The sequence below is a fragment of the Heterodontus francisci genome, chromosome 6 (genome assembly GCF_036365525.1).
Source record: "Heterodontus francisci isolate sHetFra1 chromosome 6, sHetFra1.hap1, whole genome shotgun sequence".
Taxonomy (NCBI): Eukaryota; Metazoa; Chordata; class Chondrichthyes; order Heterodontiformes; family Heterodontidae; genus Heterodontus; species Heterodontus francisci.
This window is the reverse complement of record NC_090376.1, coordinates 87,381,277-87,408,195: the sequence shown is the minus strand read 5'-3', so window position 1 is coordinate 87,408,195 and position 26,919 is coordinate 87,381,277. Positions and strand designations below refer to the sequence as shown.

Sequence of the window (26,919 nt, the reverse complement as noted above, 5' to 3'; positions counted from 1 at the left end):
AATCCTCAGTTGAGGGAAAAGGAAGACATATCAGAAGCGCTGTCATGGAAGGTTGCATCATCAGAGCAGATGTGTCGGAGACGGAGAAACTGGGAGAATGGAATGGAGACTTACAGGAGGCAGGGTGTGAAGAAGTGTAGTTGAGGTAGCTGTGGGAGTCGGTGCGCTTATAATCGATATGAGTAGACAACCTATCCCCAGAGATGGAGACAGAGGAGTCAAGGAAGGGGAGGGAAGTGTCGGAGATGGACCATGTAAAGGTGAGAGAAGGGTGGAAATTAGAAGCAAAGTTGATAAAATTTTCCAGTTCGGGGCGGGAGCAGGAAATGGCACCGATACAGTCATCAATATACCGGAAAAAGTGTTGGGGGAGGGGGCTTGAGTAGGACTGGAACATGGAACGTTTGACATATCCCACAAAAAGACAGGCATAACTAGGACCCATGACTCTTCTGTGTGACTTCTGACAGATAGGTTCCTCAACGAGCAGATACTTTTGACTAAGTTGGATAGCATGAGCTGATTTTTTCTTTGAATTATTACTTGTTTTGGGGCAGATCTGCAGTGTAAAATTAAGTTAAATGGATTCTCAAAAGCTACCACCATAAAAACTGCATTAACATTATCTTTCCCAAAAAATTACCAGTTTCCTTTAAAATTTACCAGGAACCTAATCTGTCAAATGTAAAAGGTGTCAAGGAGTGGTAGCACCCAGCAGATCTTCAAGGGAGCCTATTTTCCAAATTTCCAAATTTCCACCCCAGATAATTACTGCCACTGTATAAGCAGTGATATGAGATGTAGCCAGATACAGCATTGAGGAAGCCATTTTGTGTGTTGGTATTGAAGTTTTTTGTTTATGTTTCCTGCATATTGATCTGCTTTGTACATTGGAGGTCTTCATCCTCACTCGTGATCAGTGCTTCACTCAGAAATAATCATTCTGACCTGCTACTTCTTTCCAGGTCTGTATCTCTGAGGCAAAATACCATGATGGATGTGGTAAAGAAGTGGCAGGAATTTTAGATATGAACACCTGCATTCAGTCCACAAGCATGACCCTGAGCTTCCTGTCACCTGTCATTTCAATTTTCTACCTTGCTCCCACTCTGACTTTTCTGTCCTTGGCCTGCTACAGTGTTCCAATGAAGCTCAACGCAAGCTCGAGGAACAGCACTTATCTTTCAACTGGGCACTTTACAGCCTTCTCAATTCAACATTGAGTTGAACAATTTTAGATCAAAACCTCTGCTCCCATTTTGTTTCGAGTTTTTTTGTTGGTTTGGTTTCTTCTCTTATTTTTTAATCCCTTTACTTTGCATTCGGATGGCTGCTATCATACCATTCACATCTCATCTCGACACATCTTTTGTTTATTCACTTGGAATCTGGAACACACTGCCTGAAGAGGTGGTAGAGGCAGGAACCCTCACAACATTTAAGAAGTATTTAGATGAGCACTTGAAACGCCATGAAACCATGAAACATTTTGTCATTTAATCTGTCCTGCCCTCCATCCTATCATGGACCTTCGCTTTTGTTCTCTTTCCCATCTTCCCTCTTTTCACTTGCTCAAAACTTATTACATTTCTAACTTTTCTCAGTTCTGATGAAAGATCAGAGACCTGAAACGTGGGGCTGAATTTTAAAGGGCTGTTGGAGACAGGAACAAAGGCGAGGGGCCGGGGAGGGGGGTGCATAAAATTGGGATGGAGCACGTCAGACCAAAAGTCTTGATGACCCTTCTGCACTTTACTGTTGTGTCCAACATGGAGGGCGGACTTCGCACATTCACATGGCAGGAAGGCAATTAAGATACTTAATAGCCCAATTTTATTCACTGGTTCTGATTTAACTAATGGTGCACAGGAACTATGGGGCTTCAGAGCCTTGCCTGTTTAAAGGAGGCAACAAGGAAACAGGCGCTCAGTGCTGGTTTCACAGGGAAGCCATCAGGTGAAGCAGCATCTCTTGGCAGGAAGGGTGGAGGAGAGAGGGCATCAGGAATTGCCGGCAGGTGTTGGGGCAAAGGTCCCAGCACTGTGGGGGAGCCATACCAGGCCATCAGAGGTGAAAAGTGAGGGAAAGGGGGCGCCGTTTGCTGTTAGGAGCTTCCCCTCAGAGAAAGGCAACCTGGTCATGGGCCTCATTCACTCTGGCTTCAAGGCCCCCATTGAGGAGGAGAAGCAGCAGAGAGGGAGGGAGGTTCTGGCATGGGCAGGGCACACCAGCAACTTTGGGGCCCACAGGAGGGCCAGCTTTGGGGTCTGGATGCTGAAAAATAACACAGAGGGGCACACCAGCAGCCTCCAGCACTCCAGAGAGGGTCTACTGGCTGAAGCTCAACTACCCTCAGATGTCCTAGTGGCAGTGTCTCTGAAGATTCTGCCTCTCCATGGAAGCTGTTGCTGATCTATGTGCCATGATCAATATGAACTAAGCCCCATGGGATTTGGTGAACACTCAATGCGTTTGCTTAAGTTCACCATGGCACTGAACTTCTACACCACCATATCATTCATGGTGTCAACTGAAGCTACGTGTGGAGCATCGGGGCATCAAGAAGGTCATCAGTGCCCTTTCAGGAGGACTGGCGACTATGTGCGCTTCTGCACTGATCCAAACAGCCAAGCTGAGATGGCTATAGAGTTCAGGGCCATTGCTGGATTTCCCCAGGTGCAGGGTGTCATTGACTACACTCATGTGACCATCAGGGCTCCCGCAGACCAGCCAGGGCCTTTATCAACAGGAAGGGCTTCCACTCGCTCAATGTACAACTTGGTCTGCAACCACCACAAATGGATCCTGCAGGTGTGTGCAAGGTTCCCGGGAAGCAGTCATGGCGCCTACATACTTTGGTAGTCCCAGGTTCCAGAGCATTTCCATCCCCCATGTGCCTTAGGGGATCGATAGTAGGAGACAAGGGCCACCAACTAAGTACATGGCTACTGATGTCTATGAGGAATCCACACACGGATGTAGAGGAGAAGTACAACACCCACCGAAGGACCGTCCAGCAGGCCATTTGTCTCCTGAAGATGAGATTCAGATGCCGAGATCAATCTGGTGGAGCCTTTCAGCATGCCTCTGTATGGGCTTTGTATCGTGGTGGTCTGCTGTTCATGGCACAACCTGGTGCTGCAGAAGGGGGAGGCGTTGACCAGTGAGGATATCGATGCCTCCTCTGATGATGAGGATATAGAGGAGGAAGCTGTCCAGGCAGGGCCAGATAAAGTACACCAGGAAAGGTGCCATGAGATACACACAAGGCTTGACAAGCCCTTATACATTCACGTTTTGTATGACCCTTACCACCTTCTGGAACGGCAACAAAAAAGCCTGACCTTTAAGCAACCCTGTAGCTGCCTCCTTCCTTTTGCACTCCAGTGCCCAGGTGCACATCGCACAGTGACAAGGCCAATGCATTGAGCACTTGTGACTCAGTCCCTCTCTTCCAGCCCTTTGAGAGAGGCAGGGTTTAAATGATGTCCCAAAGAGCATCAATAATAGGAAGGAGATGTGGTGAGATAGCATCATTTCCTTATTCTGTGTGACATCAAACACATCCCTATCCATTTCGAATGTACATTCACCTGTGAACTCCGAAGTGCATCTAGGTGTTCTTCTTAAATCTTTTCTGGATGCCCCTCCGTGGTGCTCCCCCAGTGCTGTCAGCTGAGATGCAAGCAGGCTGCTCACCTTTCTGCCGTGTGCCGTAGGATGACCTTTATGGCCATTCTCTGACTACCTGAGGCCTGGAGGGTCCCAGCATACTGAAGGCCTCCTGCACAGGTGCAGGACCCTCCTCTGTCGTCAGGGTTGATAGAAGTGCAGGCTTCACTGGCAGAGGGGCTCAGGAGCTGCTGTCCACACGAGGAAAACCCTGAGAGGAGCCCCTTAAAGCGGGAAGCAGTCGCTCTTCCTCCTATGCAAGGCACACTTGCACCTCCCTGCTGACCTGAGAGGGACGAGAACCTGGTGGAGACTCCAGGTGTCTCATCCCCCTCTCACCTTGCCACTGCTGCATCAAGCTCATGAACAAGATGAGGGTCTGCAGGTCTGCTCGCATCTCCGCAGCCACTGAGTGGTCTGTTGGATCAGGCTCTCCATGTGAGAGGAAAACGTGCGGGGGTTGGGGGGGGGGTGGGGTGTGGTCCCAACCCCCTCTCGCCCCTGCTGCAATTCTACACAGGGCGGCGGTGGCGAGAAACACCCCGTCCACCCCACGCTAATCAAGGCCCTTAAGCGGCCGATTAACTGCCACTTAAAGGCCTCCTCCCGCCGACGCAGGCAGATTACCATTGGCGGGCAGATGGCAAAAGCCAAGAACACTGCCTGGTAAAACCAGGTGGCCTTCTTGCAGGCTGGGAGGGTCTCCCCTCCTGATCAGGCAACCCACAGATGGCCGCTCCGAAGCCATAACTGCCCCCAACGCACAACACTCCCCCACCCCCACCTCAAACGAACCCGCTTGCATTGCCAGGGTCCAGCCAATTGTCTCCAACAAGGCCCTAAAAACTTACCTGAGTTCCAGGGCCGTCCTTCCGGTTGCCTCCGATGACTGGGTGTAGTCCCAGCAGTGGCCATCGCTCCCAGTGGCGCTGCTGGGACTGAGCTGCTGGCCCACTGCCTCAAGGAGGTGAAGTCCCGCCCAAGACCAATTAAGGGTCTGGAGAGCAGAAAATCCCGGCCTGGCTCCCCAGGACTAGCGGAGGCGGGCTCGCCAACAACTTTTCAGCCGGGCCTCCCGCCCAACGTAAAACTCCTGCCTCTTTCCATCCCAAACCCGATTCCAAGTTCTCCATGTACGCCTTTGACTGATGCTGGAAAGGGGGCGGGCAAATATGACAGAGTCTGCAAGCCACACTGTGATTCAATTTTTCAACTTTAGCTCTAGTCAGCCAGATTTCCTGAGCATCCCTACATCTTGAGTTCAGTGCCTTCCTGAGGAGCCTCTGCAATCGGGCACCCCCCCACCACCCCCAGACCACCCTCCCGAGGCCTTCAATATCCCTGCCATCATGAGGTCCCAGATTTCCCCCCCCCACCTCCAGGCCCCAAATGTCCCCTTCTACCACTAGGGTTCCAATCCCCCGCCACCGCCAGGCTTCCAATCTCCCCCCAACTACCCAGAGATTGGAAGCCCATCTGATCATGCACCACCCCCACGATCACTTGCTCCACCCCCCCACCATGATCAACCCCATCACCCCTGAGATTGCCCCCTCCTCCCTCCCTTGGACAGACTTAGGTGGTCCTGCGGCCTCCACCAATTGGCTCTCTGCTAACAGATGGGGAATGAATTGGTGATGTCACGTTCATGCTGTGGAGTTAAAAACGCCACAGATTGCAGGAAATCCTGACTTCCAGGCTTCCTACGCCGTTTGAAACTCTTCCCTCACCACCACCCCCCTCACACCCCAAAGCACACCAGACCCAACAGGTCAGGTAAGTAAATGTTCAGCCTAATGTTTCCTTGGATATAAATGTGGCTTTCTTTTTCCTAATCAACCTATAACCTGAGGCTGGTGGCTGCTCCTTAGTACAAAATATTCATGACAGTGAGGTAGTAACTCCTCTCATAGCAGCTTCGTCCTGGGAAGGCACCATGAGGGGGGTGAGGGTTGCATCTTTTAAACATATAGTGTCAGTTCCTACATGCCAGTTGGGTAATGCTCAGAAGGGACACCTCAGATGCCCGGCATGTGCTGCAGTCCTAAGAAATTGTAGCCTCATGTATATTGACTCCAGCAGTTTTCATTCTACTGGATATCGGATCTGTTTGTGCATTAATCAACAGGAAGCCTTGTCTAATGGCAGCTATTAGGTCATGAAAGCCCTGACTGTCTGAAAGCAGGTACACAGGGTTCTGTTTAATTGCTCCCCACTGTCACCAAGGCTGTAGTCTGTTTGCCCATCGAGGAGGAGGGATCAACTGGTCATGGCACTTCTGAGGTAGGGGTACTGTTACAGACTCCAATGAAGCTACTACGTGCCAAATTGATGCCTCCAACAAGAAAAAGCTTCCTTGTTATTGCGAACAAGGGATCTTAAAGTGGAAGATAGGGTTTTAAGTTTCTGCATGTGAGGATTGTTAGGTAAAATGGGAACACATACTGTAAGATCCCAGAGTACAGTGTGAAGGGTTAGTTGTGCAGCTCTTAATGTGAGAGAATGAAGTGTCTGCTGGTTCCCATGAAAGAAAGGGACAATGGCTGGTCTGTTACTTTGCACACGTAATTGAATTTATTCAAGCATTGGTCTGCAGTTCATCAGAGTGGGGGGGTGGTGGGGGATGAGAAGTCAGTACCACTGACATCTCCCTTCACGAAACGCTCAACACACTTTTTTGAGGTTTTCTTCTATGCGCACCCTTCAATCTCTGCTATATTGCATCTAGAAAGTGTTTGAAGGAGCAGCTCACTAAAATTTATTTTCTGCCTCCTTCCGACGCTCAGCTCCCTTCTTTGGGTCCCCCTACCTGCTCCTCCAGTTGAAGGCCTTCTTCAAAAGTGCCAAAAAATCTCATGAGCATTTATTACAACTACCCGATTGTCATTTAAGTCTTACACGAGGTTCACTAATGACCCACTGCTGAAATCATATGCCTATTCTTTCCTTTCTCAAGCTTACACTGTAATTTCCAACCTCCTCAAGTGCAGTGATCCTGTGTAACGTTCGAGCTGTGCTTAGGAAATGGCAGAGGGTACTTGAATGAGCTGACTTTGTGTTTTACTGCGTGGTTAATGCTCGAGTGAATTGGTGGGCAGAAGTTCCAACCTTGGAGTGCATGATCAAGAAATATATATTTTCCCTGATCCTCTAAAGTTAATGAAATAGATCTATTAAATTTTTCTGTGAACTTAAATCTTTCTGATGCTCTTCTACACTTAAAAATAAGAACAATGTGAAAATGTTCCTGGATTTCCCAAATAATATCTGTAATAAGGAGCACTCTGTAGCTTGGTGCATTTCTGCAATAGTCAGCATTGCAAAACACTAAAAACGAATTTCACAGATGACGAATGTATAAACCTTAATGTCAGAAAGGAAATTGGGTTTTCAAATATTTAACACTCTGCTTCATAATAACTGCAACAAAACCTTGGAAACATCCACATTACCTGTCTTCATGTTCTTTCATCTCTGCTACAGCCTGTTGTGTATGGCGAAGAGCTGCCTCATACTTTTCCTGGCTAGCCTTAGAAGACATTTCCAGCTCTGCCCGTAGTTTGACCAAGTCCTTCTGTAACTGTTTATTATCATACCCCAGTTTATTAATAGAGGCTGCGTAAGCATTCTGCAACTCCTTCACTTGATTATCATCTATCTGCAAAGAGAGTAGTAAATGTATTGAAATGCCATCAATCTTACTCTACAAGAATGCTCAGTCAATAATGGGCAGTAAGTATTTTATTGATCTTTCTCTGTAAAGTGGTAAATGGCAATTTTTCATCAAACATGTGAAGGAAATAACTATTTATGTCAATCAGATTACTAAAACAAACCATAAGCTAGTGTATTCATAAAATAAATTACCTAAATTTAGACAGTGGAAAAGTTATGAACCATTCAAGCTATAAAATGACATAAGACAAAGACAGATATATAGACTACAAGCACAGAGTCACCGAGCAATGACATGGCATTTCAGATTAGCAGTCTATCGAGTCTATCTATTCAAGCAGTTTCAGAGATACAGGGTTACGGTTAGGCTTTGCTTTATTACTTCTACCTCCACCTCACCCTACGGACTTTTCATCAGATCAGGGATGGGCAGTGCTGGAATGCTACATAGAGACACACTGCCACATTCTCACCTCTCTGTAATGTTACGGGATGGACAATGTATCCATATGCATGTATGGGAAGGTGAATGTTTATTCTATGCAAATAACGGAAGCATAGCCTCAACTGCTAATTGCACTGGATGAACACTATTTCGGATCTGTAGCGCCACTGGAGACAGCGCTACAGAAGATGCTTGCCCTCCTGGGGGTGCACATTGCACCACCAACCACTTCTGGCTCTGGCTTGTATGGCACACCATCTTGAGAATGGCACTCAGGCAGGCATCCCCTCTGTGCACTGGGAACAACTGAATTCATCTTGTCATGGCGTCACACAGTCCAACTGGCTGATGTGATGCCCATTTTCCAAATTTGGACCACACAGGTCCATTCAACGAATCTGCACATACATCACAAAAAATCAAGCATTCAGCGCAACATGGGCCCTGCACTAGTTTTACTTAAAGGGCCAGGCACCCAACTTGCAGGTATTTTTGATTCATCTGCAACATTGCCCTCCAGGGAGCTGGAATATGAACCAGCATATCATGGCCGGTGACTCATCATGTGCAAATCCCAACTCTATACCACCCTCAAAGGTACATGCAATGTCAGTGTCTGAGCTGGTAGCTGCAAGTCTCAGATCAAGTGGTGGGGCCTCTTCATCATTGCTGAATTGTTGCTCTCTCTCCTCCTTCTGGGGTTTCTTTGGCTGGGCAGGAAGAAATTCTTGGTTCTCTGAAAGCAGGAAATCAGAAAGGGGAAGGTTGGATGAGGGAGGTGGGGTGGGGTAGAAAGCAAGAGGTCCATGTTGACACCATCTATGGCTTGCTTATCTTGCCAAATAGCAGGATGAGGGTGAGCTGGGAGTTGAGAAGGGGCATAAGACAGGAACATACTGTTAATCTCAATGTTCTCAGGGATGCCAGATGCCATGGGTTCTGCTATGATGCGGAAAGTCATCACCTCAGGAGATACAGCAGTCCTTGTCCCCTGCCAGTTTTGCTCTGCTCCCTTCTACTGTGTGCCAGTTTGTTCTTCAAGAGGGAGGGAAGAATCAAAGGAATTGTATAGCACTGTTTTTGGGTGATGTGTCTGCCACAGCTGAATAGCTGGATGTATGTGGACGCAGCGAGATGTGAGTGTCAGGCTAGCAACATTGATAGGTGTGTGCAGGTGAGGTGGAGTATTTGGATGTTAGACGTGTGTCCTGAGTGCCAGAGGCCGCTGATGGCTGAGTGACGGGATTGTGGTGCATTAAGCAGCGTGAGAGGTTGATGGAGTGGTGGGTAGGAGATGACATGTGAAGATGCATTCTCTGACCTTGAGCACCCTTGTGAGGTCATTAGACTTCTTGTGACACTGCTGCCAGATCCTTAGGGCCAGATGCTAAGAATTGACCTCCCTGGCCACCTGTTCCCAAACACTTCTGAGGGTCATCTTTGTGGGCCTCCTTGGACCCCCCCCCCCCATGACACCATGACCGTCTCTCCTATCCACCTCTCCAACTGCCTCCAGCGCCGCATCCATGACCCTGGATCTCTCTCTCAACCCTCGTGTTCCACTTTATTTGCAATTGCAGCAATGGTATTCAGCAGCAGCCTCCTGTAATTTAGTGCAGCTTCCCTTTAAGAGGGACAGACTGCCTTTAAGAACAGAAAGCTGGCTGCAGCACGTGCTCTTTGCGAATGCTGCTCGGGTCCTGTTGAATCCAGAGGCACCCTGCAGCAAGGCAGATGCTTGGTCCTTTGCCACAATCATGTAAATGAGGTTTCAGCACAAAATGTATATGCTGCTTACCTCCATCGGAATTGTTGTGGGCAGGTTGCAAATTGTGACCCCGTGCCCAAAACACAACACAAACTAATTTTTAGCCCTAGATGCTTCCTGTTGGGCCCATATACCAGAATTCAGAGGTCACTGGAAAGTGGCAAAAAAAAATCAATGCTTTGCTGTGCCTTCAGGGAGTGTTGCTTTAGACAGGCCCAAAACAAAGTGGGAGGTGGGGAAGAGAGAGGGTAAAAACTTAAGGAAAATGATTTTGCACAGAGGCTGCATGTATCCCAACCATTTATCAGGCCACCCTGCCCCCCAACCTCAGCCAAGGCCTCCACATCAGATTTTTTCTCTCTATTCGGTGAAACTTCTAAATGAAGGAAATATCATAGCGGCCCTGAGGCTGGAAATTAGCCAAGGTAAATGGGGCATCTCTGTGGCAGGTTGAAGTCCTTTGGCCTACAACTCCTGGGGAGCAAGAGGGCAGATCAGGGGAAGGGAGGGAAGCATGCTGAAAGCAAAGGTACATAGTTTAACAAGTAACAATATTGGTTCCCAAGGCTGAATCCCATTTTTAGCCAATAGTCTCAAAAGGTAATATGATACTGCAAAATGCTGTGTTGTACAATGACAGGATGTGTGTTTACAAATGATAACTTGGAACTTACTAATTTTACCTGTACTGTCACGACAGGTTACAGAGTGAATGCATGGTGCTTCATCAAAAGGTGAATTAAAAAGTTGAATGTCAAGTCAGCCATAACTCCGAACCCAGCTCCGTGTTGGCCTTCATAGCAAGAGGATTCAAGTACAGGAGGAGGGATGTCTTGCTGCAATTATACAGGGCCTTGGTTAGGCCACACCTGGAATATTGTGAGCAGTTTTGGTCTCCTTACCTGAGGAAAGATGTTCTTGCTATTGAGGGAGTGCAGCAAAGGTTTACCAGACTGATTCCTGGGATGGCGGGACTGACGTATCAGGAGAGATTGAGTTGGTTAGGATTATATTCACTGGAGTTCAGAAGAGTGAGGGGGGATCTCATAGACACCTATAAAATTCTAACAGGACTTGACAGGGTAGATGCAGGAAGGATGTTCCCGATGGTGGGGGAGTCCAGAACCAGGGGTCATAGTCTAACGATACGGGGTAAACCTTTCAGGACTGAGATGAGGAGAAATTTCTTCACCCAGAGAGTGGTGAACCTGTGGAATTCGCTACCACAGAAAACAGTGGAGGCCAAAACATTGTATATTTTCAAGAAGGAGTTAGATATAGCTCTTGTGTTTAAAGGGATCAAAGGATACAGGGCGAAAGTGGGAACAGGTTACTGAGTTGAATGATCAGCCATGATCATAATGAATGGCGGAGGAGGCTCGAAGGGCCAAATGGCCGCCTCCTGCTCCTATTTCCTCTGTTTCAATGTTTCCAATAGTCACAGTGACATTTATACCTACTTATGTACCCTTCCAGCTGAAAATACTACTGAGTACCCAAAGAGGGGGAGCAAAAAATACATTTCAATAAACACAAAAAAGGGATTTGTTTTTATTCTCACAACCCAGCAGATTCTATTTGCTATCTTTTTAAAAAAAAATGCATTGACTACAATATTGTCATTATATTTTCCACATTTCATTTTCCATTTACCATAGATCTTTTACCCTCCAAAGTTTGCATAATTTTCTTCAAGTGTTTGTTCTCCGCTTTAAAAGATTCAAGCTGGGCCATGACCACCTGTAAATTCAGATAAAACCATGAGTTACACAAAGCTTTATGGCAATCTAATTTGAGAATTCTTAAAATTGTGATGATTGAAATGAAGAATGGACTATTTTCCCATTTCAGCACACTGGTGTCAGCGTCAGGCATTCTCAGAGAGAGTGCAGATGAAAATCTCCCTTATCATGCATTTTATCACTTCTTACCCCTATTAGTATAAAATCCTTTAACATTAAAATGATAGATATCTGTCAATCATGTTAATAAAGTCCCCAAAATGCAAAACGATTGTATTTTTAAAATTAATACCTTCACGTCAGCACCCAAGAGCAAACAGATGATGCTGATTCATGTTAAAATCTGTTTGCTGACAGACCTGTTACAGACATCAGTTAAGCTGCTCTCTCCTAGTTTTCCAAACCAACAATCTTGTTATTCAGAGTGCGACCAGCAAATAGATGAAAACCAATATCTCATCACAGGTAGAAGAGATTTTAAACAATATTTTCTAGCAGTTGCAAGGGAGAATCTTTAAATTGATTTATTCCCCATCACATGTTTCATTTTTGACAATGCCATTATGGCATAGCAAAAGGAAGGCAAAAGGGAAAAGCATTTTTTTTGTTCATTCATGGGATGTGGGCGTTGCTGGCTAGGCCAGCATTTATTGGCCATCCCTAATTGCCCTTCAGAAGGTGATGGTGAGCTGTCTTCTTGAACCGCTGCAGTCCAATGAGGTTGGTACACCCACAGTGCTATTAGGAAAGGAGTTCCAGGATTTTGATTCAACGACAGTGAAGGAACAGCGATATAGTTCCAAGTCAGGATGGTGTGTGACTTGGAGGGGAACATGCAGGTGGTGGTGTTCCCATGCATTTGTTGCCCTTGTCATTCCAGTTGGTAGAGTTCGTGGGTTTGGAAGGTGCTGTCTAAGGAGCCTTGGTGTGTTGCTGCAGTGAATCTTGTAGATGGTACTGCTGCCACTGTGTGTCGGGGGTGGAGAGAGTGAATATTTGTGGATGAGGTGCCAATCAAGCGGGCTGCTTTGTCCTGGATGGTGTCGAGCTTCTTAAGTGTTGTTGGAGCTGCACCCAACCAGGAAAGTGGAGAGTATTCTATCACACTCCTGACTTGTGCCTTGTAGATGGTGGACAGGCTTTGGGGAGTCAGGAGGTGAGTTACTCGACGCAGGATTACTAGCCTCTGACCTGCTCTTGTAGCCACAGTATTTATATGGCTTCTCCAGTTCAGTTTATGGTCAACTGTAACCCCTAGGATGTTGATAGTGGGCGATTCAGTGATTGTAATTCCATTGACTGTCAAGGGGATGGTTAGATTCTCTTGTTGGAGATGGTCATTGCCTGGCACTTGTGTGGCGTGAATGTTACTTGCCATTTATCAGCCCAAGCCTGGATATTGTCCAGGTCTTGCTGCATTTCTACATGGACTGCTTCAGTATCTGAGGAGTTGCGAATTGTGCAATCATCAGCGAACATCCCCACTTCTGACCTTATGATTGAAGGAAGGTCATTGATGAAGCAGCTGAAGATGGTTTGGCTTAGGACACTACCCTGAGGAATCCTGCAATGATGTCCTGGAGCTGAGATGATTGACTTCCAACAACCACAATCATCTTCCTTTGCGCTAGGTATGACTCAAACCAGCGGAGAGTTTTCCCCCTGATTCCCATTGACTAGGGCTCCTTGATGCCATACTCAGTCAAATGCTGCTTTGATGTCAAGGGCAGTCGCTCTCACCTCACCTCTGGAGTTCAGCTCTTTTGTTTGAAGCCAGGCTGTAATGAAGTCAGGAGCTGAGTGGCTCTGGCGGAACCCAAACTGAACATCACTGAGCAAGTTATTGCTAAGCAAGTGCTGCTTGATTGCATTATCGATGACACCTTCCATTACTTTACTGATGATTGAGAGTAGACTGATGGGACGGTAATTGGCTGGGTTGGACTAGTCCTGCTTTTTGTGTACAGGACATACCTGGGCAATTTTCCACATTGCCAGTGTTGTAGCTGTACTGGAACAGCTTGGCTAGGGGCGTGGCAAGTTGTGGAGTTCAGGTCTTCAGTATTATTGCCGGAATATTGTCAGGGCCCATAGTCTTTGCAGTATCCAGTGCCTTCAGTCGTTTCTTGATATCACGCAGAGTGAATTGAATTGGCTGAAGTCTGGCATCTGTGATGCTGGGTCTTCAGGAGGAGGCTGAGATGGATCATCAACTCGGCATTTCTGGCTGAAGATTGTTACAAATGCTTCAGCTTTATCTTTCACACTGATGTGCTGAGCTCTGCCGTCATTGAGGATGGGGAAATTTGTGCAGCCACCTCCTCCAGTTAGTTGTTTACTTGTCCATCACCATTCACAGCTGGATGTGGCAGGACTGCAGTGCTTAGATTTGATCCGTTGGTTATGGAATCGCTTAGCTCCGTCTATCACATGCTGCTTATGCAGTTTGGCCGCAAATAGTCCTGTGCTGTAGCTTCACCAAGTTGACAACTCATTTTGAGGTATGCCCGGTATTGCTCCTGGCATGCCCTCTTGCACTCTTCATTGAACCAGGGTTGGTCTCCTGGCTTGATAGAAACGGTAGAGTGGGGAATATGCCGGGCCATGAGGTTATAGATTGTGGTTGAGCACAATTCTGCTGCTGCTAATGGCCCACAGTGCCTCGTGGATGCGCAGTTTTGCATTGCTAGATCTGTTTGAAATCTATTTCATTTAGCATGGTGGTAGTGCCACACAACACGATGGAGGGTGTCCTCAATGTGAAGGCGGGACTTCGTATCCACAAGGACTGTGCGGTGGTCACTCCTACCAATACTGTCATGGACAGATGCTTCTGCGGCAGACAGATTGATGAGGACGAGGTCAAGTGTGTTCTTTCTCTTGTTGGTTCCCTCACCACCTGCCGCCTACCCAGTCTAGCAGCTATGTCCTTTAGGACACGGCCAGCTCGGTCAGTAGTGGTGCTACCGAGCCACTCTTGGTGATGGACATTGAAGACCCCCACCCAGAGTACATTCTGTATCCTCAGTGCTTCCTCCAAGTGGTGATCAACACAGAGGGGTACTGATTCATCAGCTGAGGGAGGGCGGTAGGTGGTAATCAGCAGAAGGTTTCCTTGCCCATGTTTGACCTGATGTCATGAGACTTCAGGGGGTCTGGAGTCGATGTTGAGGACTCCAAGGGCAACTGCCTCCCGATTGTATACCACTGTACCGCCACCTCTGCTGGGTCTGTCCTGCCGGTGGGACAGGACATACCCGGGAATGGTGATGGCGGTGTCTGGGACATTGTCTGTAAGGTATGATTCAGTGATATGACTATGTCAGGCTGTCGTTTGAGTAGTCTGTGGGACAGCTCTTCCAACTTTGGCACAAGCCCCCAGATGTTAGTTAGGAGGACTTTGCAGGGTTGACAGGGCTGGGTTTGCCATTGTTGTTTCCGGTGCCTGGTTCGATGCCTGGTGGTCCGTCTGGTTTCATTCTGTTTATTGACTTCGTAGTGGTTAGATACAACTGAGTGGCTTGCTAGGCCATTTCAGAGGGCATTTAAGAGTCAACCCATTGCTGTGGGTCTGGAGGCACATGTCGGCCAGACCAGGTAAGGACAGCGGATTTCCTTCCCGAAAGGACATTAGTGAACCAGATGGGTTTTTACAACAATCGACAATGGTTTCATGGCCATCAGTAGATTGGCTATAATCAAAGTAGCAACCAATATAGGCGATGTAAATTTTTGGATGCAAGCATGCAGTAAAATATGTAATTGGAAAATAATTTTGTATAATACAAGAACACTTATTCTGCAAATTACCTATTAATTGTGAAGATACATAATTTTATAGAAATTAAAAATACTACCATCTCTTTCAGCACAGTACATTTCAAAAGTTAATTTAGTTGCAGAAAAATACACTGTGTTCACCAAAACAGTTTTCAGATACTCCTCTTAATATCATATGTAAGGAATTAATTTTTAAGATTAGCTGTTAAATTGTCCACCAAGATATTGCTTATGAATGTACAGTTTCACACACCCAATATTCAGCCAATATTTGTTCTCTTTTTTCCAGCTCAGTTTTGAGTTCCTTTTCCAGATAAGCAGTTTTCTCTGTGACAGTTGCTATGGTGATTTCTTTTTTATCAAGCTCTGAAGTCAGATTGGAGACCTCTGTTCCAGTTCCCACCATTTCAGAGCTATGTGACTGCTCATTCTGACACAGACAGTCCCTCAACTGCAATAAAGCACAAAATAAAATAAATACGCAAAATATTTTTCGAGATCAAGGAACATGGTTCTATGATTTTACAATTTCTAATAAAGAATTCAAACAGCTATATTTAATTGCCCTTTCCAATGGAATATAATGACAATGGAGATGATACAATTATTAGAATAAGAATTTGTAATTAGAATGTCCATTAGAGCATTGTCCGATCTCCAGATCAGGAATAAAGTATTTCTCCGTTCAATGCAGTAAAAATTATAAGAAATAGGAGCACAAGTATACCATATTACCCATCGAGACTGCTCCACCATTCAATGCGATCATGACTGATCCTCAACTTCAACTCCACTTTCCAGCCTGCTCTCTACATCCCTTGATTCCCTGAGAGACCAAAGATCTGTCTATCTCAGGCTTAAATATATTCAACGATGGAGCATTCATAACCCTCTGGGGTGGAGAATTCCAAAGATTCACAACCCTTTGAGTGAAGAAATTTCTCCTCATCTCAGTCCTAAATGAACAGCTCCTTATCCTGAGACTGCGCCCCCGTGTTCTAGATTCCCCAGACAGGGGAAACAATCTCTCAGTGTCGACCCTAGCAAGCCCCTTCAGAATCATGTATGTTTCAATGAGATCACCTCTCCTTCTTCGAAACTCCAGAGAGTATAGACTCAATTTACTCAGCCTCTCATCATAGGACAACCCTCTCACCCCAAGAACTAATCTTGTGAACTTTCACTGTACCGCCTCCAAGGCAAGTATATCCTTCCTTAAACATGGAAACCAAAACTGCACACAGTACTCAGGTGTGGTCTCACCAAAGCCCTGTACAATTGTAGCAAGGCTTTCTTGTTCTTGTACTTCAATCCCCTTCCAAAAAATGGCCAACATGGCATCTGCCTTTCTAATACTTTGTTCTAGAACATAGAACAGTACAGCACAGTACAGGCCCTTCGGCCCACGATGTTGTGCCGAACCTTTAACCTACTCTAACTAACTACCGACTCTTCATTCTACTATCATCCATGTACCTATCCAAGAGTCGCTTAAATGCCCCTAATGTATCTGCTTCTACTACCACCGCTGGCAGCGCATTCCACGCACCCACCACTCTCTGTGTAAAGAACCTACCTCTGACATCTCCCCGAAACCTTCCTCCAATCATCTTAAAATTATGCCCCCTGGTGATAGCCCTTTCCACCCTGGGAAAAAGTCTCTGGCTATCCACTCTATCTATGCCTCTCATCATCTTGTACCCCTCTATCAAGTCACCTCTCATCCTTCTTCGCTCCAATGAGAAAAGCCCTAGCTCCCTCAATCTTTCTTCGTAAGACATGCCCTCCAGTCCAGGCAGCATCCTGGTAAATCTCCTCTGCACCCTCTCTAAAGCTTCCACATCCTTCCTATAATGAGGCGACCAGAACTGAACACAATATTCCAAGTGTGGTCGAACCAGGGCCTTACAGAGCTGCAGCATAACCTCGCGGCTCTTAAACTCAATCCCCCTGTTAATGAAAGCCAACACACCATCTGCCTTCTTCACAACCCTATCAACTTGGGTGGCAACTTTGAGCGATCTATGGAGATGGACCCCAAGATCCCTCTGTTCCTCCACACTACCAAGAATCCTGTCTTTAAGCCTGTATTCCGCATTCAAATTCGACCTTCCAAAATGAATCACTTCACACTTTTCCAGGTTGAACTCCATCTGCCACTTCTCAGCCCAGCTCTGCATCCTGTCAATGTCCCGTTGCAACCTACAACAGCCTTCCACACTATCCACAACTCCAGCAACCTTCATTGCTACTTGCTTGCTAACTTTTTGTGTTCCGTGTATGAGTATACCCAAGTCCCTCTGTACATCAACATTTACAAGTTTCACCCCTTCGAAAAAGTATTATGCTTTTCTATTCTTACGACCAAAGTGAATAAACTCACACTTCCCCATGTTATACTCCATCTGCCCCTTTTTGCCCACTCACTTAACCTGTCCATATATCTTTGCAGCCTCTTTGTGTCCTCAAAGCTTACATTCCCACCTAGCTTTGTTTCATCAGCAGACTTACATACATCACTCTCGGTCTCTTTGTCTAAGTCATTAATATAGATTGTAAATAGCTGAGGCCCGAGCATTGATCTTTGCAGCACCTCACTAGTTACAGCCTGTCAACTTGAAAAATGCCCCATTTATCTATACTCTGTTTCCTGTTAACGGATGATACGAAACTTGGAAACAATCAAAGCATTCAAGAGGGAATTGGATTGTTATCTGAAAGGAAGAATCTGCAGGGATTTAGTGAGAAGGTGGGAGAGTGGCACTAGGTCACTTGCTCTTTCGGAGAGCCAACTCAGACATGTTGGATCAAATGGCTTCCTTCTGTGCTGTAACAATTCTGTGATTCTAATGCTGTGATTCTGTTCATTAACCAAATCTCTATCCATGCTAATATATTACCCCCAACTCCATGAGCCCTTATCTTGTTTTATAACCTTTTGTGTGGCACCTTATCGAATGCCTTTTGGAAATCCAGGTATGCTACTTGGATCTACAAGATCTACTACATTTACTGGTTCCCCTTTATCTGGACTACGAGTTACATTCTCAAAAATCTCAAGTAAATTTGTCAAACACAATTTCCCTTTCGTAAAACCATGTTGATTTTGTCTGATCATATTATGACTCTAACTGCATTGTTGAGTTCCTTAATAATAGATTCCAGTATTTTCCTGTCGCCTGATATCAGGCTATCTGGTCTGCAGTACTCTTGTTTTCGCTCTCCCTCCTTTCTTGAATAGCAGTGTTGCATTTGCTAACTTCCAATCAGCTGGAACTCTTCTAGAATCTAGGGAATTTTGGAAAATCATGACCAGTGCATCCACTATCTCTGCAGCCAACTCTTTTATGGAGTCATAGAGTCGTACAGCATAGAAACAGGCCCTTCGGCCCACCGCATCCATGCCAACCATAATGCCTATCTATACGAATTCCACCTGCCTGTATTAATTCCATATCCCTCAATGCCTTGCTCATTCAAGTACCTGTCCAGATGCCTCTTAAATCTTGCTACTGTTCATGCCTCCACCACCTCCTCAGGCAGCTCATTCCAGATACCCACTATACTTTGTGTGAAAAATTTAGCCCTTTGATCCCCTTTAAACCTCCTCCCTCTCACCTTAAATCTAAGCCCTCTAGTTTTAGTCACCCCTAACAGACTCTGGCTATCTACCCTATCTATGCCTCTCATAATTTTATCTACCTCTATCATGTCCCCTTTCAGCCTCCTTCGCTCCAGGGAAAAAAGACCCAGCCTATCCAATCTCTCTTTATAACTCAAGCCCTCCAAACCAGGCAACATCCTTGTGAATCTTTTCTGCACCCTCTCTAGCTTAATCACATCTTTTCTGTCGTGCAGCGACCAGAACTGCACACATTACTCTAAATGCGGCCAAACCAACGTTCTGTACAACTGTAACATGACGTCCCAACTCTTGTACTCAATGCCTCGGCCGATGAAGGCAAGCATGCCATACGCCTTCTTCACCACCCTGTCTACCTGTGTTGCCACTTTCAGGGAACTATGCACTTGCACCCCAAGGTCTCTCTGCTCAACAACACTCCCCAGGGCCCTGCCATTCACTGTATATATCCTGCCCTGGTTTAACTTCCCAAAATGCATCACTTCACACTTGTCTGCATTAAATTCCATTTGCCAATCCCTTGCCCACTTTCCCAGTTGATCTATATCCTGTTGTAACCTGAGACAACCTTCTTCACTGTCCACTATACCACCAATTTTGGTGTCATCTGCAAACTTACTAATTATGCCCTCTACATTCACATCCAAGTCAATAATAGATACGACAAACAACAGAGGGCCCAGCACCGATCCCTGTGGCACACCACTGGCCACCGGCCTCCAATCTGAAAAACAACCCTCCACGACCACCCTCTGCCTCCTATCACCAAGCCAATTTCGTACCCAATTTGCTAGCTCACCCTGGATCCCATGTGTTCGAACCTGCTGGACCAGCCTACCATGCGGGATCTTGTCAAAGGCCTTGCTAAAGTCCATGTAGACAACGTCCATCGCCCTGCCCTCGTCAATCCTCTTGGTCACCTCCTCGAAAAACTCAATCAAATTCGTGAGACATGGTTTCCCACACACAAAGCTATGCTGACTATCCCTAATCAGACCATGCCTTTCCAAATGCATATAAATCCTGTCTCTCAGAATCCCTTCCAATAACTTTACCACCACTGATGTAAGGCTCACCGGCCTGTAGTTCCCTGGCTTATCCCTGCTGCCTTTCTTAAATAAAGGCACAACATTCGCTATCCTCCAGTCTTCTGGTACTTCACCCATGGCGAACGATGATACAAAAATCTCTGCCAGGGCCCCAGCAATCTCCTCCCTTGCTTCCCATAGCATCCTAGGATACACCTGGTCAGGCCCTGGAGATTCATCCACCTTAATGCGCTTCAAAACCTCTAACACCTCCTCCTTTGTAATGTTGATATGCTCCAGGATATCGCTGTTCCGTTCCTTGAACTCACCAGCTTCCATGACCTTCTCCACGGTAAATACTGACGAGAAATATTCATTTAAGACCTCGCCCATTTCCCGTGGCTCCACACATAGATTGCCACACTGATCCTTAAGGGGACCTATTCTCTCCCGAGCTACCCTTTTACTCTTAATATACTTATAGAATCTTTTAGGATTCTCCTTTATCTTATCTGCCAGGGAAATCTCATGGCCCCTTTTCGCCCTCCTAATTTCCTTCTTAAGTGTAGTCCTACACCCCTATACTCCTCGAGGGACTCGCTTGATCCCAGCTGCCTATACCTGGCATATGCCTCCTTCTTTGTCCTGACCAGACCCTCAATATTCCTCGTCAACCAAGGTTCCCTAAGCTTGCCAGCCTTGTTCTTCCATCTAACAGGAACATGCAGGCCCTGAACTCTGCCTATCTCACTTTTAAAAGCCTCCCACTTGCCAGACGTCCCTTTACCTGTAAACAGCCTCTCCCATTCAACTTTTGAGAGTTCCTATCCGATGCCAACAAAATTAGCCTTCACCCAATTTAGGACTTCAACCTGAGGACCAGTCCTATCCTTTTCCATAACTATCTTGAAGCTAATAGAGTTATGGTCACTGGTCCCAAAGTGCTTCCCCCACTGACACATCAACCACCTGCTCATCCTCATTTCCTAAGAGGAGGTCGAGTGTAGCCCCTTCTCTAGTAGGGCCATCCACATACTGCTTCAGAAAAGTATCCTGGACATACTTAACAAATTCTTCGCCATCTGATCCCTTAGCACTAAGGCAGTCCCAGTCAATATTAGGGAAGTTAAAATCACCTACTATTGCAACCCTATAATTCCTACACCTGTCTGTGATTTCTCTACATATATGCTCCTCCACTTCCCTCTGACTATTGGGGGGCCTATAGTATAATCCCATCAAAGTGATCACCCCTTTCTTATTTCTAAGTTCCACCTATATGGCCTCGCTGGACATTCCCCCCGGGATATCCTCTCTAAGTACTGCCGTGATGTCCTCCCTAATCGATAGTGCAACTCCCCCTCCTCTCTTACCTCCACCTCTGTCACGCCGGAAGGATCAGGACCCCGGAACATTGAGCTGCCAGTCCTGCCCATCCCTCAACCACATTTCCATAATGGCAATAATATCACAATCCCATGTACCAATCCATGCTCTGAGTTCATCTGCCTTACCTGTAAGGCTTCTTGCATTAAAGCAAATGCAGTTTAGCCTATCAGCTCGTTTTCCTGCCCCTGCCCGGCCTGTCTACTGGACTTGCTTGCTTTAACCTCTACATTTGCCTCAACTATCTTATCTGAGAGACTACTGCTTTGGGTCCCACCCCCCTGCAAGACTAGTTTAAACCCTCCAGAGTAGTTCTAGCAAACCGCCCCACAAGGATATTGGTCCCCTTCCAGTTTAGATGCAACTCGTCCTTTGTGTACAGGTCACCTCTGCACCAGAAGAGATCCCAATGATCCAAGTAGCTGAAGCCCTCCCGCCTACACCAGCTCTTCAGCCATGCATTCATTTGCCTTATCCTCCTATTCCGACCCTCACTAGCACGTGGCATAGGAAGTAATCCTGAGATTACAACCCTAGAGGTCCTGCTTTTTAACCTTCTGCCTAACTCCCTATATTCACTTTGCAGGACCTCATCTCTCTTCCTGCCTATGTCATTAGTACCAATATGGACCATGGCCTTGGCTGCTCACCCTCCCCTTTCAGAACGTCCTGCAGCGCTCCGAGACATCCTTGACCCTAGCACCAGAGAGGCAACATACCATCCTGGAGTCTCATTTGTGGCCACAGAAATGCCTATCTGCACCCCTTGCAATAGAATCCGCTATCACTATAGCTCTTTCAACCCTTTTCCTCCCCTACTGTGCAGCAGAGCCCTCCGTGATGCCACGAACTTGGCTGTTGCTGCTTTCCCCTGGGAGGTCATCCCCCTCCCCAACAGTATCCAAAGCGGTATTACTGTTTGAGAGGGGGATGGCCACAGGGGACTCCTGCACTACCTGCCTGCGCCTACTACTCCGCCTGGTGGTCACCCATATCTTTTCTGCCTGTGCAGCCATTACCTGCAGTGTGACCACCTCACTAAACATGCTATCCATGACGTCCCCAGCATCGCGGATGCTCCACAGTGAATCCACCGGCAGCTCCAGCTCCGTAATGCGGGTAGCCAGTAACTGCAGATGGATACACTTCCTGCACACATGGTCGTCAGGGACACTGGAAGCGTCCTGATTTCCCACATAGCGCAGGAGGAGCATATCACGGGGCTGAGCTCTCCTGCCATGACTCACCCTTAGATTAATTAGTTACTCCCTTAATTAAAAAATACTAATTACACTAAGGGCCTTGTTCTACCCACTCCAATCTAAAGTTCTTAAAAAAAACACTTCAGTAGTACTCAACTTATCACCAGAGGTTTTATTTACAACAAAAAAAAACTTTCCCCTTTTTTTTTAAAGATATTCTAACAGCTGATACTCACCAACCAATTGCCTTTATCACCCGAGGATGGAGGTTTTAGGTCCTGATGATTTGTCAGGTTTTAGTCCCTTCAGTTTCTCTAATACTTTTTCTCTGCTGATGTTAATTCCCTTAAGTTCCTTACCCTTATTATCTCCTGGACTCCAAAATGGGTCTAAGCATATTGTGGCAGTCAACCTATTTGGCAATAGGCATTTGTCTCCATCACACAAATGTCCCAAATTCAGAACACAGAAGATTTTGGACAATAAAACAAAAGGAAATGCCATGCTAGTACAACTTTACAGATATTTTCTGAATTTGACGTAAAACAAATTGTTGGGACAGAATTCTAAATTTTACCAAAAGGATTCACTGATGGAAAATTTGCTTGCAAGTGAAACTGACACAGCTGTTCATGCTTCTTTTGGTCCGAAACCACATGAGGTACAGGGATTGACATTTCCCAGTTTTCTTTTTATCTGATCCTGATCTGCTGCAGGGGCTTCTCTCAGAAGATTGTGTGGCTGGAGGAGGGTGCGGGGAGGGAAGTGGTGGATACAGACCAAGAGCTGAAAAGTGGGATGAGGCTAGATAGCTGTTTTTTGGCTGCCACAAACACATAAGCTGAATGACCTCTTCTGTGCTGTAGTAGAGACATGGCTGCAGGACGACATATATTGGGACCTGAATATTGAAGGGTACATGGCATTTAGAATGGACAGGAAGCTAGGAAAAGGGGGAGGGGTGGCTCTGTTAATTAATGATGGTATTAGCGTAATAGAGAGGGATGACCTAAGTTCAGGAGACCAGGATGTAGAAGCAGTTTGGGTAGAGATGAGAAATCATAATGGCCAGAAGTCACTTGTGGGGGTGTGTACAGGCCTCCTAACATTAACCACACTGTAGGATGGGGTATAAAGGAAGAAATAATGGTAGCTTGTCAGAAAGGTACAGCAATAATTATGGGGGATTTTAACCCACATATAGACTTGAAAAATCAGATGGGCAAAGGTAGCCTTGATGAGGAGTATATAGAATGTTTTCGGGATAATTTCTTGGAACAATATGTTCTGGAGCCAACCAGAGAGCAGGCTATACTAGACCTGGTATTGTGCAACGAGAGAGGATTAATTACTGACCTCATAGTTAAGGCGCCCCGAGGAAGCAGCGATCATAATATGATTGAATTTTACATTTAGTTTGAGGGAGAGAAGATTGGGTCCAAGAGTAGTACTTTAAACTTAAATAAGGGCAATTATGAGGGTATGAAAGCAGAGCTAGCTAAAGTGAACTGGCAAATTAGGTTAAGGGATAGTTCAATAGAGATACAGTGGCAGACATTGAAGGGGCTAATTCAGAATACACAGAATAGCTACATTTCAACGGGAAAGAAAAATTCCAAGTGTGGGACCCGCCATCCGTGGGTATCTAAAATGGGAGGCAGATCAGAAGATTGGACAGAATATAAAAAACAGCAAAGTATGATTAAAAGATTGATAAGGAAGGTAAAATTAGAGTACGAGAGAAATCTAGCTAGAAATATAAAGACAGATAGTAAGAGTTTCGATAGATATTTAAAAAAGAAAAGAGTTAACAAAGTGAGCGTTGGTCTGATAGAAAGTGAGTCTGGGGAATTAATAATGGATAATAAGGAGATGGCAGAGGAATTGAACAGATATTTTGCATCGGTCTTCACTATTGAGGGTACAAGTAACATCCCAGTATTAGCTGTAAGTCAGGAAATGGAAGGGAGGGAGGAACTCAAGAAAATTACAATCACTAGGGAAGTGGTACTGAACAAATTGGAGCTGTGGGCTAACAGGTTCCTGGGTCCTGGAACTTCACTGTAGGGTGTTAAAAGAAGTGACCAGGGAAATAGTTGATGCGTTAGTTTTAATTTTCCGAAATTCCCTAGATTCTGGGAAGGTTCCATTCGCTTGGAAAATAGTGAATGTGACTTCTTTATTCAAACAGGGAGAGAGACATAAAGCAGGAAACTACAGTCCAATTAGCTTAACATCTGTCTTCGGGAAAATGTTAGAAGCTATTATTGAAGACGTTATAGCAGGGCACTTAGAAAAATTCAAGGTAATCAGGCAGAGTCAACATAAGTTAAGGTGAAGGGTAGGACCAACAAGTCCAGGGAACCCTGGATGTCAAGGGATATAAAGGATTGGATAAGGCAAAAAAAGGAAGCTTATGGCAGATTCAGGGGGCTGAAAACAACGGAGGCCTGAGAGGAGTATAGAAAGTATAGGGGGATACTTAAAAAGGTAACTCCGAGAGCGAAGAGGGGGCATGAAAAAACACTGGCGGGCAAGGTAAAGGAAAATCCCAAGGCGTTTTATAAGTATATTAAGGGAAAGAGGATAACCAGGGAAAGAGCAGGGCCCATTCGAGACCAAAGAGGCAATCTGTGTGGAGATGGAGGACGTAGGTGAGGTTTTAAATGATTACTTTTCATCTGTGTTCACTATGGAGAAGGATGATGTTGGTGTAGAGATCCGGGAGGGGGACTGTGATATACTCAAACGAATTAGCATTGAGAGGTATTAGTGGTTTTAGCAGGCTTAAAAGTGGATAAATCCCCAGGCCCAGATGAGATGTATCCCAGGCTGTTATGTGAGGCAAGGGAGGAGACAGCAGGGGCTCTGACACAAATTTTCAAATCCTCATGGCCACAGGAGAGGTGCCGGAGGACTGGAGGACAGCGAATGTGGTACCATTATTCAAGAAGGGTAGGAGGGATAAACCAGGTCACTGAGTCTAACATTAGTGGTAGGGAAAAAATTCTGAAGGACAGGATTAATCTCCACTTGGAGAGGCAGGGATTAATCAGGGATAGTCAGCTTGGCTTTGTCAGGGGGAGATCATGTATAAAAAACTTGATTGAATTTTTCGAGGAGGTGATTAGATGTGTAGATGAGGGTAAAGCAGTTGATGGAGACTACATGGAATTCAGTAAGGCTTTTGATAAGGTCCTGTATGGGAGATTGGTCAAGAAGGTAAGAGCTCATGGGATCCAGGGCAATTTGGTAAATTGAATCCAAAATAACATAGTGGCAGGAGGCAGAGGGTGATGGTTCAGGGCTGTTTTTGCGATTGGAAGCCTGTGACCAGCAGTGTACCACAGGGATTGGTGCTGGGACCTTTGCTGTTTGTAGTGTACATGAATGATTTAGACGCGGTGACTGCAACAACTACCGTGGAATCTCCCTGCTCAGCATAGTGGGGAAAGTCTTTGCTCGAGTCGCTCTAAACAGGCTCCAGATGTTGGCCGAGCACGTCTACCCAGAGGCACAGTGTGGCTTTCATGCAGAGAGATCGACTGTTGACATGCTGTTCTCCCTTCGTCAGATACAGGAGAAATGCCGCGAACAACAGATGCCCCTCTACATTGCTTTCATTGATCTCACCAAAGCCTTTGATCTCGTCAGCAGACGTGGTCTCTTCAGACTACTAGAAAAGATTGGATGTCCACCAAAGCTACTAAGTATCATCACCTCATTCCATGACAATATGAAAGGCACAATTCAACATGGCGGCTCCTCATCAGACCCCTTTCCTATCCTGAGTGGCGTGAAACAGGGCTGTGTTCTCGCACCCACACTTATTGGGATTTTCTTCTTCCTGCTGCTTTCACATGCGTTCAAATCCTCTGAAGAAGGAATTTTCCTCCACACAAGATCAGGGGGCAGGTTGTTCAACCTTGCCCGTCTAAGAGCGAAGTCCAAAGTACGGAAAGTCCTCATCAGGGAACTCCTCTTTGCTGACGATGCTGCTTTAACATCTCACACTGAAGAGTGCCTGCAGAGTCTCATCAACAGGTTTGCGGCTGCCTGCAATGAATTTGGCCTAACCATCAGCTTCAAGAAAACGAACATCATGGGTCAGGACGTCAGAAATGCTCCATCCATCAATATTGGCAACCACGCTCTGGAAGTAGTTCAAGAGTTCACCTACCTAGGCTCAACTATCACCAGTAACCTGTCTCTAGATGCAGAAATCAACAAGCACATGGGAAAGGCTTCCACTGCTATGTCCAGACTGGCCAAGAGAGTGTGGGAAAATGGCGCACTGACACGGAACACAAGTCCGAGTGTATCAAGCTTGTAGCTTCCACTACATGCAAATGCGCCACACTGCGAGCCCTACTGACAATCTTAAATTGGTTGTCAGGGTAATTCTTAGCACATTAATACACAGGGCCCTGTTCTTTGCAGACAGAAAGAATATGTACAAACATTGCGCCTGTTTCAGCTAAACAAAATAAGTGACAACCATTCGCTGGTTCATTCCCAGGGTAATGCCTTGACCAATCAGAGTCAAGCTGCCTGGTTTAAATTTCAAACAAAGCTTGG

The 26,919-nt window shown here is 46.0% G+C and overlaps 1 protein-coding gene across 4 annotated transcripts in view; it reads right to left on the bottom strand.

The window, feature by feature from the left end:
* Positions 1-26,919, bottom strand: part of LOC137370986 (deuterosome assembly protein 1-like) — a 202,996-nt gene that overhangs the window by 33,145 nt on the left and 142,932 nt on the right. For all 4 annotated transcript variants that reach the window (XM_068032890.1, XM_068032889.1, XM_068032891.1 and 1 more), the window contains 3 exons: positions 15,336-15,533; positions 11,214-11,300; positions 7,125-7,330 (listed from right to left, as the gene is read on the bottom strand). In XM_068032890.1, coding sequence (XP_067888991.1) covers positions 7,125-7,330; positions 11,214-11,300; positions 15,336-15,533 — 491 coding nt within the window. The remainder of the gene's footprint in view (positions 1-7,124; positions 7,331-11,213; positions 11,301-15,335; positions 15,534-26,919) is intronic.